Source organism: Megascapheus bottae, chromosome 1, assembly GCF_031878675.1.
Source record: "Megascapheus bottae isolate mThoBot1 chromosome 1, mThoBot2.hap1, whole genome shotgun sequence".
In the NCBI taxonomy this organism is placed as follows: domain Eukaryota; kingdom Metazoa; phylum Chordata; class Mammalia; order Rodentia; family Geomyidae; genus Megascapheus; species Megascapheus bottae.
This window is the reverse complement of record NC_143509.1, coordinates 93,341,307-93,354,696: the sequence shown is the minus strand read 5'-3', so window position 1 is coordinate 93,354,696 and position 13,390 is coordinate 93,341,307. Positions and strand designations below refer to the sequence as shown.

Genomic DNA, 13,390 nt, shown 5'->3' with positions numbered 1-13,390 from the left:
TAATGCATAGAGGGATTATAGTTACATTCATTAAAGTAGTGGGCGCATTACTAATCTCACCTTGATATCCCTTCTCTGGTTTTTGTTCCTGTTTCCTACCCCCTACCCCTCCCAATCATCTTGTTATCCCCTCTTCCCTTCCTTATTTCAAATAAACAAATAAAGATATATACAATATACCAGGTCACAAAGTCAGATACAGGAACAATACGAGATTAACCATAGGGGGTAAAAAAAGAAAAGAAATAACATAGTACATTAAGAACCACAATCACAAAGACAAACCTCTTGTTTCCATATCCTAGGGTTCATTTTGTTTTGCAGAAAAATATTATGCATCCTGCTAAAGTGTTCAGACAGATCAATGGTCTAAACGAAACAGTTGTGCAGATATTTGCTAAATGGTTAATCATTTTCTCCGTCGCTTTTTAGGGGCTCCACCCCCCTACACTTATGACCGTGAGATGGAATACTGTATGGACTTGCCTCCTCCATACTCCCCAACGCCACAGGCTTCAGTACAGCGTTCTCCACCCCCTCCTTATCCTGGAAGTTCAAGAAAATAATCCCCCTCGGATTAATCGGTGGTCTTGCCTGGAATAAAACACCTCACCTCGGAATCATGCAGAAAATGATTGCCATTGGAATACTTCAAGAGGTCAGAGCACAGCTCTGATGGAATGCCACGTTATAAAACACTGCGTTTCCATCCTACTCAGAGCTGACACCGCTTGCAGCACCTGTGCCTGGTTCTATGGGATTACATATTGAGAGATCTATTGATCTACTTAAGTACATCCAGGGGAAGGATCATGAAATTGACAGACCATCTGATCAGCCTGTTGTTTAAGGAGGAGCTGAAGGACGTTTCAGTCTTGATTCTGGAACAGAGAAGACAGAAATGGGGCATGGAGCATTGCGTGTCCCATATAAAGAAGCAGCTTTATTTTCTGTAGCTTTAAACGTCAAACCTAAACTTGTTCATTATTTCATTCACCAAGAAGTGAATCCTGAGTACCTCATAGTCTGCTGTGTGCCTGGCACAGCTTTAGGCTCTCTGGGTGTAGTTACTGGGGAATTTGGGTTTTAGTATAGGCATACCTCCTTTATTGCACTTTGCATTATTGCACTTTTCAGATATTGCTTTTTGTTTTAACCAACTGGATGTTTGTGGTAATCCTTTGTGGAGTGAGTCTATCTGTGCCATTTTTGCAAAAGCACATGCTCACTTCATGTCCTTGTTTCACAATGTAGGAATACTCATGATTTTTCAGACTTAAGCCTAGTTATTGCATCTGTTACACTGACCTGCTAGGGGTGTGGTGTTCTTAATGTCACTTTTGCATTTGAGTTGGGTTGCCATGAGTCATGTCCATAGACTACAATAAGCTTAATAGATTTGATAAATGTGTGCATTCTCACTGCTCCACTGACGAGATGTCTCCAATCTCCCTCCCTTCTTCTTGGGTCTCCTTATTACCTGTCATGCAACAATATGGATATTTGGCCAGCTCATAACTCTATGTTGTTCAAGTGAGAGGAAGAATCACACAGCTCTCCTTCAAGTCAAAAGCTAGACAAGATTCATCTCAGTGAGGCTGACCTGCCAGCAACCAAGGTAGACTAAAATACATACCTCCTATATCAAATAATAATCCAAGTTGTGAACACAAAAGGACAGTTCTTACAGAAAATGGAGAAAAGTCTCTCCAGGGAACACCCAAATGATAAGAAAGAGAATCAGTATCATTGCCTCTATGAAGAAAGCTTTAATCTGGATAGAAGCTCAAACCAGCCACATCTCTGTACTCCAAAACCTAATCCAGTGGAAGCTCTAACCATCGTCAACAACATGAAGAGTTGGGGACACAGCAAAGAGAAGGCAGCAGAGCCTGGATTGTGAGCTTTAAGGAAATAAGTCCTCTCTGTCACATAAAAGTGCAAAATGAAGCAGAGGCCTCTGGTGAGAAGCTGCAGCAAATGTTTCAGATCTAGCTAATATCACTGGTGGAGGTGGCTGTGCTGCATGGCAGACTTTCAATGTAGATAAAACAGCACTCTATGAGAAGATTATGCCAGCTAGGACTTTCACAGTTAGAGAGACATCTTCCTGGCCTCAAAGCCTCAGAGAACAGACTGGCTGTCTTGTTTGAAACTAATACATACAGTAACTTTACACTGAAGCCAATGCTCAATGTTATTTACCATTCAAAACTCCTAATGTCTTCAAGAATTGTTGTAAATCTACTCGCCAGACAGCAAAATAATGTTTTCAAACTATTAGTGTTGATGAATAATGCAAATGATCACCTAGAGTGCCATGGGAGATGCATAAGAACATGAAGGCTACGTCATGGATGCTAATCCAGCATTCCTGCTGGGGCCCGCAGGTAGAGTGACTTTTACCTTCAAGTCTTATTATTCAAGAGACGTTTTGTAGGGCCATTGTTACCATAGAAATTGACTCTTCTCGTGGATCTAGAAAAGGTAAATGGAAAACTTCTTGAAAAGTATTCAAAATTCTAGATTGCTGTTTAGATCAGTCGTGATTTATGAGAGGAGGCCAAAGTGTCAAATTAACAGGGATTTGGATCAGATTGGTTCCAGCTCTTCTGTGGTTGATCATGCAAGAGACATTGATCCCAGGCTTCCTACATGGTTTAAGACTTCAGTGGAGGAAGTAGCTACAGATGGATTAGAAATGGCAAAAGAACGCAAATTAGAAGTGGGGCTTGAAAATATTCTGCTGGCACAGCATAAATGGAGGGGATAAAACGTTATTTCTTACTAATGAGAAAAGTTGTGTTTAGAGATGAAATCCATTCCTCAGGATAATGTTGTGGATATTGTATAAATGATCAACAAAGGTTTTGACTATCAGAGAAAACAGCATCAGGGCCTGAGAAGATGGATCACAATCTTGAAAGATGTTCATTCCACTGTGGATGAAAATCTCTGCAACAGCCCCTCAGGCTCTGGAGAGAGCTTTCATGAGCAGAAGGGTTGACATATGCATCATGGCTGGCTTATTTTAAGAAATTGCCATGACCCCCTCAACCTTCAGCAACCACTGCCCTGAATCTCTTAGTGGCTGTCAGTCAGTAGCACTGAATGCATACCCTCCAGTACCAAAAAAAAGGATTATGACCCATTGGGCATTAACATATTTTAGCAATAAACTGTTTTTTAATTAAGGGATGTACATAGTTTTATAGACATAATGCTAGTTCAAGCTTAATAGACCACAGTATAATGTAAACATGACTTTAATGGGCACTGGATGGAAAATCGTTTGTGTGATTCGATTTATTGCATTATTTGCTTTATGGCAGCGGTCTAGAAATGAATCTGCAGTATATCCCAGCTATAGCTACATTTGAACAAAAAGCAAGTGGAGTTTTCTTATTGAATAAATTGTTTTGTGAGGTTCTCTGTTATCAAAACTTCAAAACAGTATCTGAGTATCTAGTAAAGAATTGGTCTAGAAGGGTATCTAAATCCAATGCTAGATAGTTCTGCTCATAGTTTAAGTACATGTGAAGTGAATTTTATATCTCAGAGACTAAAAATAACAGTTGAATCTTATTTACTGAAATTGAAAATTAAAAATAGGATCAAAGGAACTCCACAGACCCTGGAAACCAAGATTCTACCATGCTACCATCTGCTTCCTACAATTCCTCTGGATTTATTCAGTGGATTATGACAAAGGTTATTCTAACTGTGGAGGAAAATAATTCCAGGTGCCAGAGGCAACAAATACTTCACTTTAAAGCAGAATATTAAGTAACCAGTTATTCCCATGGATTTTATGCTACGTAGTGAAATCTCAGAAAATGAAGATGAGATATAACAAACTATAAAATGATAAGGAAAATAAAATATGGATTCCCTTCTATGGAATTCTATTCAAATGTAACTGAGACAATTTTATATTTTTTAAAACCTTAATAATTTCTTCTTTTGCAAAGTTATATTGTTAAAGATACAGGATGGCATAAGAATCATTGTTGCCTTTTGCTAAAATGAAAATATGATGAAGTGCCTCTTTTTAGATGTAAAAACATTTTACATGTAACTTGAATGTCTATTTTGTTGCAAGTGACCTTAACATTTGTCTTTTTATGTGGCTCCCTTTATTTGTTTAAACCTTACATACTTAACAACATAATTTTTTGTCATTTTACAATTAAACCAAGAGCATTCAATCACTATAATTCAATTAAATTCCAGAATAAGACCAAGTATTTTGCTTAACAAAGCAATAGGATTTCCTAAGGTCAAATTATAGTAGTGTCTATAGTTAGATAATATTTTAATTAAAGTTAGGAAACAATAGTGAGGTGGTGAGTTTTATTTTTAATATTTACTCAGAGGTAGAAAGCTAGTTAATTTAAGTGGTTTCCTTTGCTGTCAAATGTCTACACTAGAAATACAATGATCTGATTTACCACAGATTTTTTTTACCCTGAGATCTAAAGGCTAAAAATTGTTTTGTATGACTTGCTCCTTATTCAGGCACGAATAACTTTCTTACTTATTAAGATAAAGAGCATTGACGACTTTCAGTCTATTCTAGTAAGTGTGTCTCCCCAAGTTACAGAAAGTTTTTAGCAAAGTGTTCAGAGTTTATGTGTCATAATATAATGCTTTTCTGCATATGCGACCAGATTCAGGCATTCAAAGTACCCAGAGCACTGTGGTTTTGAGACTATTGACTGGCAAAATACCACGTATTACTTAAGAAAAATGGAGAGAATTACCAGTATGTTCGCCACCCATGAATACTGTTCCTCCTGAGTTCTTAAATCTTATACACACAGAGGAGCCATTTTGGTCCCTATCATTTCTCTTAGTTGTTTGTAGCCTCCCAACAGGCATACCACATATTGCTACTATTTACTGTTAGAGTTACACAAATGTGCACATAAGGGATATTTTTTAATTCCTCTGTTTTTTTTATAAGTGATGCCTTGGTGAGGGAGGGGAAATAATATATATGAAAGCTTGAATTATGATTATTTTTAAACTAACATATTTGTTGTAGCCAAACTACTTACATTAAGCAAGAAAATAAAATAAACCCTTAGAAGAAGGGTTATGTTTTAATAGTCTGTATCCATTCTTTTTTATGGCTTTTTTCATATATTTTTATTATAATTAGTCTGTATCCATTCTTATTCTACCCCCAATCCAGTTCACGTAGCTTTATTTTCCATACAGGAAACTGGAATACCTTTCAACACTCATAATCTTTACTTTGAATTTTGCTTCCTGTCTGTATTATTTGAGGGAGGGTACTGAAGTTTCTCTAAGACTTAACTTTCCACTCTTAAAAGTGTAAACAATGTAATGGGATCATGAGATTTGAAAGACAATTGGATGGGTAGATGCAAAAGTTTAAATATAAAGTCTAACAAGGAAAAATGTTCTGCGGGTATGAGGCAAAGATTCAACAAAAGAGCACTATGATGAAAATTGCTTCTAGAATGGTGCTATCCAAGACTGCTTATAGATGATCATTTTAGTTTACCATAATTGAAATGAAATTAAATGAGCATTTACGTTCTTCTGTCACACTAACCCTATTTCAAGAAATGGACAGTCTGGTGTGGCTGGTGACAGCCCGACCAGAGAGTGTTGCTCTATAAAACTCTCTATAAATTATGAACTAGCAGAAATCACACCAGTTATCATCACCATCACTCTATGGGCTTTGCCAGTTAAGTATGAGGAAGCCATTGCTGTGATCATATACCTCACCCTTCAGGAGCAGCCATGACCAGCCAGAGGTGCATCTCACCTCCTACCACAGCTGGGCTAAGGACATTGCTGCAAAATGGTACAAGTCAAACCTTGGATCTGGTGATTGAGATGGACAGACAGCCTGGGCCTGTTCTTAAGATTTGACCAATCCCACAGCTCCCAGCTCTGCTCTAGAAGCCACCACAGGAGCATGCAGGAGCTCCCCCAGCTTCCTGAGGAGCAGTGCTGAATGTACCTAACTGTTCTTCATTACCCTGAGCCAACACCGAAGGGATCAGGATCCACCACACATCCTCTCAACTACCACCTTGCCTTCACCTAACCAAACCTATTTTGCCAACTCTTTGTTGTAGGGGAGGTAAGATCGATCGGATTCCCATCAGATGAGATATCAAGCTTAGCAAATAATGGAGCTATGAATGCTGTCATTTTAATTTTATGGTCATAACCTAATACGCACATACTAAAGCCACACTTTGCTAATCACCATGCAGGCTTTTCAGGATGGTCAGATTCTCAATCAGAACTGCTGGGAATAAGCAATGTTTATTATTTCACTACAAACCCAGGCTGCAACAAGGCAGGCTGAGCTGTGTGAGTTCAGTGCTTTTGTGGTACAGGCCCAGGGTGTAGTGTGCTTCAGTCCAGACAGTCAGAACCTTTGGAGAAGGAAAGGTGACAAGGAAACCATTTTCCATTCTAAAGCCCAAGAAAGGACCCAGTGCACTTTAGTCATCTTAGAACCTTTTCTGGACCAAATAACAACATTTCTCTAATAGCCCATGCTTCCACATAGGAGAGGAATTCCACCCTGGCCAATTGGCTTCAATGACTGTGAAAAATGCAAGTAGATCATCTGTCATAAAGACCTTATTAAAGTTAGTGGTTCAGATACACATATACACATTCATATTCTATTTCCAGGCTTTGTCCTTTACCCCTAATCCTTCCTCCATCCTTTACCACAGGTAATAACTGTCCATGATTGTACACCAAAATGCCTCAAAATTTTGTGGCTTAAAATAATATTAATTATCTGGGATTCTCTATAGGCATAACTTAGCTGGGTTCACCCTCAGGAAGCAGTCATCTCAGTGTATAATTTGAGGAAAGCTGTTCCCAGCTCTCCCCGACACATTCTCCTTGTCAGGACTCAATTCCTTGAAGGTGTTTGGACTAAGAAACTTATTTGCTTGCTGACTATCGGCCAGAGGCCACCTTCGGTTTCTTACCCTATGGACTGTCCATAAGGAACTCAGACCATGACAATGTGCTTCTCCAGAGCAAGCAAGAGAGCAGAGCCAGAGACTCAGAGAGAAATGTGAAAACACAGAGCACTTGCAAAATGAGAGTCACAGACATTTGAGATTTAATCTTGAAATTAACATCCTGTCACTTTAACTGTCATCATTGTCACTCTTACTGCATCTCTTGCTTAGAACGTAGGTACCAGGTTCAGTCCATGCAAAACAAGGGAGGAGATTGGGAATAGTTGGTCACATTTCCAATCAGCAGGCAGAGAGAGACAAGAAGTCTATGGTTCAAGAGCCAGCCAAGCAAAAGATCTGATCTGACCTCACAGAACAGCGTGGGCATAGTGGTATACTCCAGCAATCCCAGCAGCAGGAGTCAGAGGTGGGACGAGATCAAGATCCAAGGCTGACCCCAGACAATAATACCAGGCTCTATCTGAAAAATAGCTAGAAATATAGAGTTGGGGCAATGGAACAATTGGCAAAGCACTTGTGGAGTGCGTACAAAGGCTTCAGTTCAAGCCCTAGTACCACCCAAACCAAAACAAGAGGTCTGTCAAGGGCCCAGAAACCAAAAGCTGGAGGATTCAGGAAGAATCATCTTAGCCATCAGCATACCACAGCAAGGATATGTCTTAAAATCTCTCATTCTCCTAGGGTCATTACTTAGAGAAAATAATGATCCCTCTCTAACAAGAACAAACCAACTCAACAGCTAAAGAGATCCCAAGGCTGAGAGGCCTAGCTGTGAATCAAACTGCTTTTATTGAGCTGACAGAACTAGGGACAAGTTGGCCACATTCAAAGGCCATGAGAAATTGGTAAGTCTGCATTACTAAGGAACACTGGCAGCTAACACAGAGGGGCAGGGTTTCTCGCAGACTTTATTTATGAGCTGTACTTTGTACTTGGCAGGAAAGAGAGGAGAGCACATAGAGCCCAGGCCTCTATACACAAGTTCCAAAAGAGTCCCAGTGCTAACCTTTGTTTCAACTTTGTTCCAAGATAGTTCATCTCTATTAAGAAAAGAATTCTAAGACAGCTTTCCAGATGAGTGCTCAATGGATCAAGTTGCTACCTCACCAAGTCCTGAATACCTTTGCCAAAAAAGGAAAGACAGTAAATCCAAGATGATGTGCAGAAGTGCAGACAACTGTGTTAGGAAGATTTTCCTTCTCTGAGCACAGGAGGAATAACTAGTTAAGAAATTGTCCACAGTCTCTGCTCCCTCCACTCTGCTTCTCATTCTCTCACCCAGGCACAAACTTCGTGTGTGTGTGTGTGTGTGTGTGTGTGTGTGTGTGTGTGTGTGTGTGTATGTGTGTGTTTCCTGAGTCATATTAGTCCATAGTTGATAAATGATTGAGAACTAGCCCCATCTCTCTGGCCCTAAAAGTGGATTTTTTTTGACAAAATTCAAAGATAACAATTGATCTGATTCTCTCTCTGTAGCTTTGTGTCAATGTCTTGATTACCACACAGCTTATGTATCATCCTGGTGAGGAGAAAGTGACTCAAAAGCAGATCCAAAGGATTAAATATACAGTGTTCAGCTCTTGCTTTCTAAATGAAAACTCATTCATACCCTCTCTTCTATAAGCATTCACTATCACCACCTGAACACAGAATATTATGCCCTCCCCTGATCATCTGGGGGATATCTGTAACATCATCTCCAGAAACCTCTTCATCTTTCCAGCAAATGGCTCATTCTCTGAAGAACACATTTCAGTTCATTCTGCGATCATAGCTTTCCCCCCTCTGCCCCTTTCTGCACCTGTTGAGTATCCTCCATTAGTCAGATTTGGCTTCACCCTCTTCCCCTAGGTCTGCAAGCTCTTTGACAGTAAGAACTGTCTCTTAGAAATCTAAATTCTGGATCATGAAATACAAGGCTGAACATATTAATTCACAAAATTATACTTCACATTGAAAAATGCAAAGATTTACAGAGATTGAATCTTTAGTGAAAGCGGTCTGGGATCCGAGCTATGGACAATGATCCAAGGAACAGGATGAGAGAAGGGATTTTGTAAGTGATAATGTGAGTTACTATGGAATGGGTGGATTGTTATGTTGGCACAGTGTTGATACCTGTTGGTTCATGTAAGTGAATGTGCTCTTTCTTACTGACTCATCTAGTAGGAATTAAACAACACATCAGTTTGGGAAGGGCACTTTTACAGTTCTCCATATTACAATTGAGTCGTTTCTTACATAAGAATGGTTTCATAAGTCACTTTTCCACAGGATGGATTCTACGGTAATTTAGCCTCCAGAAATAAGGTACAAAGCACTAACTAAAAGCACTTTTACATTCAAAAAGAAGAGGCCAGTGAGGTACTGGAGCCACACCTGTCATCATAACTACTTTGGAGGTAGAAAACAGGAAGACTATCGTGCGGACCCAGCCTGGGGAGAAAAGTTGACAAGGCCCCTTCTTAACCTTTGGCTGGGTGTAGAATTCACCTGTCATCTGTCACTGTGTGGGAGACTGAGGTCCCTGAGCCTAAAGGTTTGTGTGACTCCATGTCCCGGCAGGAAGCCAGGTGTGTTTATTGTCCCACTCTCCTAACAATGGAAGGAAGCCTAAAGTACGTGAACAGTATAAACAGAGACAGGAAGCTAGGCCCTATTTCAAAACTTCCCAGTAAAACATAGGGCTGCAGGTATAGCTCAAGAGGTAGGATGCCAACGTAACAAGCACAGGCCCAGGGCTTAAAGAAGCAATGAACAAATAAGCACAAATAGGTACCATAGTTTTTACACTATAGTTTTTACATTTTTCAAGATGTCCTGAATGAAAGCTATTAGAAAATAGATTTTTTAAAAGAAACAAAAGCAAATAAAAATAAATTGTAAAAAATTAGCAAGTTGCTTTTAGGTTATTTTTATTAAATATGGAGTGAACCATTAGCATGCATTTATCCAAATTGAGAAAAGCAGCTAGTAAAAAAAAAGTTTATATAAAAAACATTAACTATAAGTAAAAATCAGTCCTAGAAGTATGTTGTCTTAAATAATAAGAATTCTGTGTGTGTATGTATATGTGTGTGTGCATGTGTGTGTGTGTGTGTGTGTGTGTGTGTGTGTGTGCCCTACCTGTCTAAGGCACTTTACATTCAATTTGTGCTTGATACCTTCCCAACTTGGTGTCTTAGTTACCATCATTATCTTCATTTTCCTCAGTCAAAAGCTATAAATATTTCATTTGCTATTCCCCCCAAAAAAAAGTATATCACTAGGAAAGGATAAATGAAAGGCTGCCGAGAAATAGATGTCCACTTGTAAAATCACTTTCATGGCAATCTGAGGAGTCATCATAGAACTTAGTCCCCATCAGCTCCAATCTATACATTCAGGATGAACAAGCTACCGGAGGAAGACTCTTACAGCAGCACCTGCCCTCTCAGACAATCACCGGACTATCTCACAGGCCAGCTTACATCTAGCCATTAGAAACCACTATGAATTTCCCAGGATTCTCCATGTTGCCTCTCATTGAGAATCCCCTGTATGTGTGGTTTTCTTTCCACAGATGACAGTTGACCTACAGTCAACCATGGTCTAAAAATGTGAACTAGAGCATTTTAGACATAAATAGCTCATGAGGTTTCAACCTCATAACATTGTGAGAAACAGGCTGAATTCGCCTCCCCTGCGCCACCCTTCGTGGCTGTGAGTCACGCCACTAGGCAGAATATCCATACTCTGCTTCCCTCATTCCCCCATTAGGCATTGTATAGAAAAAATTTTTTTTAGCAAATGTACCATTGACTGTTGCAACACTGAGGTACTTGTGCTGGGGTCAAGCACAGGAGTATTGGTATTTGGATGTGCCAAAGACAAGATGTAAAATGCTTCCCTTATATAAAACCATATGAAAATGACAGAGATACTATAGTTACATAATTGTTACTCCAGTATTTTATATATTTCTAACATTTATATTACTATATAGGGCTCAGTGCCTTGACTCTTCTTCCGACTTCACTCATTTTCTTTGTAATTAGCACATACACAGCTCTTAATGTGTACCCAGCACTATATTAAATTCTTTACAAATGTTCCTTACATATATTATGCATATACGTATATATATATATATTCCACATGTGTACTCCTATATAATTATGGGTCAGGAAACTATTTCACAAAGAGGCTAAGAAGCTTCTCAAAGGCTGCACCACTGATAGTGGATGAAGTAGACTGGATCCATCCAGTCTTCTGAATGTTTATGATCTACATAATGCTACACAAAGGGACACAGCTGATTCCACTCATTTTATGGACACTAGAGAGCAATAATAAAGTTTGTGTCAGGTACCATAAAAGTGAGGACAGGTAATTTCTTGGGTTTTATGACTACTTTTGTGGAATCCTTCCACCACTTCTATACTGGCAGTGATGTGTGACACAGACCTCTTGGTTTCCTACAGGTATTGTGATTTGTGAGCTATTTTATATCCTTTCTGTATACCCTTGGGCAGGTGCAAAATAAAAATGATAAATTCTGTTTCACCATGTGAAACAGGTTCACTGGGCACTTGTTACCAGTTGTTCTGAGTCCAGGGAGGCAAAAGTCACTCCTACACAACAAGTTACAGGAAGTGGACTTATTCCATACAAACAGGCTGCAAAGGAAAACCAAAGGCTAGGATTTCCTAATTCTGTCTCCTTGGGGTTAGGAAAGCTTCCAGGGGCAGAGGGAGACTGGACTGGGTGTGCCCCATTTGCACTGTGACTGGGTTGATTTTTATGCCTCTGGGTTATGTGACTCACCAAGCTAAAGCATCCTGTTTTGTTGGGGCAATGAGGCTGGTCTCACCTAGCCAGTTTCTCTTTATCTCAAGATGTTGTTTCCCAGCACATTTACAAGATTATTAAGAACTACAAGTGAGAAAGGGGAAGAGCTGTGTCATGCCAAGGCCACCCAGCCAATGGTCCCCCATCCCATCAACTTCCTCATAAAAGAATTTCAGGAATGCCTTCACTTCCAAAAATGCAGAAAATTTTAGTTCATCTCCATGAATTTCCAATGCTGTCTGCATTTTTAAGGATGAGTAATTTACTGTGTGTATCCAATTCTCGTCCAGGCCTGCATAAAAGATGGTTCTGGAAGAGTTGAAACAATCTAGATACTCTGCCATGGAGTATGAACAAGCATGATTGTTCCTTCCCAAATTGTCAATTACAAAGTAAAATTTACAAGCCAATTAAATGTTTTCCCAGATTTTAATCCCTCATGCCCAGAAGACTGTAAAGAGAACTTTAAATTTGAAACTTACTAGTGTTTTCATTGTAAAATTAGCATTTTTCTTCAGTCAGTAGTTCATGGTGTTTTCAGCTCTCTCTGCAAACTTTCTCTCTAATGATCCATCAAAGGAAATAAGATGAAGATAGGCATTTTAAAGCAAACTTTATTTACATTTAGACTTTTGTCTGGAATAATAAAGTTTCTAACATTGAATCGTAGAGTTCTGGGTTGAATATATTCTAATCAAGCAATGCCAGGATTTTCTAACTTAACTTTTTTATTTCACAACTCTGAATGACAGGAACACAAAACTCTAGTACATATACAGGATGAGAATTTACTGAACCTAATTATCAAGCCATCCAAGCCCATGGAAAATAAAATATTCCAATTTCTCTAAAAAGAATGCAGGGAAGAAAAAGAAGTTTATGCAACTATAAAATCCATAGCTACATATATATTTTTGAAGAGTCGGGGCAAGTTGACATGGTTCATAATTTTTCTCTGAAAGACTGTGCATGTAAGATTCAGTCTCAGCAACAGACCCTCTAAATAATCTTTATTTTTTTCTAAACTCAGTGGGTCATATTTTTGCAGATATGACAATTGGGCACCAATAGCTCATCTGTACGATTCTGACTATTTAGGAGGCTAAGATTGGAAAGATTTTAATTCCATGTCAGCCTGAGTGAAATACTTCACAAGACCCCTTTCCCAATCCATCGTTTGGCATCGTGTTATATACTAATCATCCCAGGGATATGATAGGCTGAGGTGGAGAGGATGACAGTTCCAGGTCAGCCCTGTTAGAAAAGTTCTTGAGCCTCTGTCTCCACAGAGGGAAACTGAGTACAATAGTGTGAGCCTGTGACTTCAGCAATGACAAAAAGCCCCAAAGTGGTTGGATCATAGTTTTAGACATGCATGTAGACAGAACACATGGCCCTATTCAAGAAATAATGGTCCACAAACAGAGATAGAGCAGTGATTCAAGTGGTAGTGCACCATCTACCAAAGGTGAGGCCTTGAGTTCAAACTCAGCATTGCCAGGGGTGGAAAATGTATCTATGGTCCAAACAAAATGTAGAGGTTAGATTTGGTACCCATGATAACA

At 39.3% G+C, this 13,390-nt stretch overlaps 1 protein-coding gene across 1 annotated transcript in view; it reads left to right on the top strand.

Annotated features, from left to right (window-relative positions):
* Window positions 1-5,109, top strand: part of Cyyr1 (cysteine and tyrosine rich 1) — a 71,656-nt gene extending 66,547 nt beyond the window's left edge. The window contains exon 4 of the mRNA XM_090348336.1: window positions 433-5,109. Within this exon, the coding sequence (XP_090204462.1) occupies window positions 433-566 (134 nt within the window). The 3' untranslated portion in view covers window positions 567-5,109. The remainder of the gene's footprint in view (window positions 1-432) is intronic.
* Window positions 5,110-13,390: the final 8,281 nt, after the last annotated feature.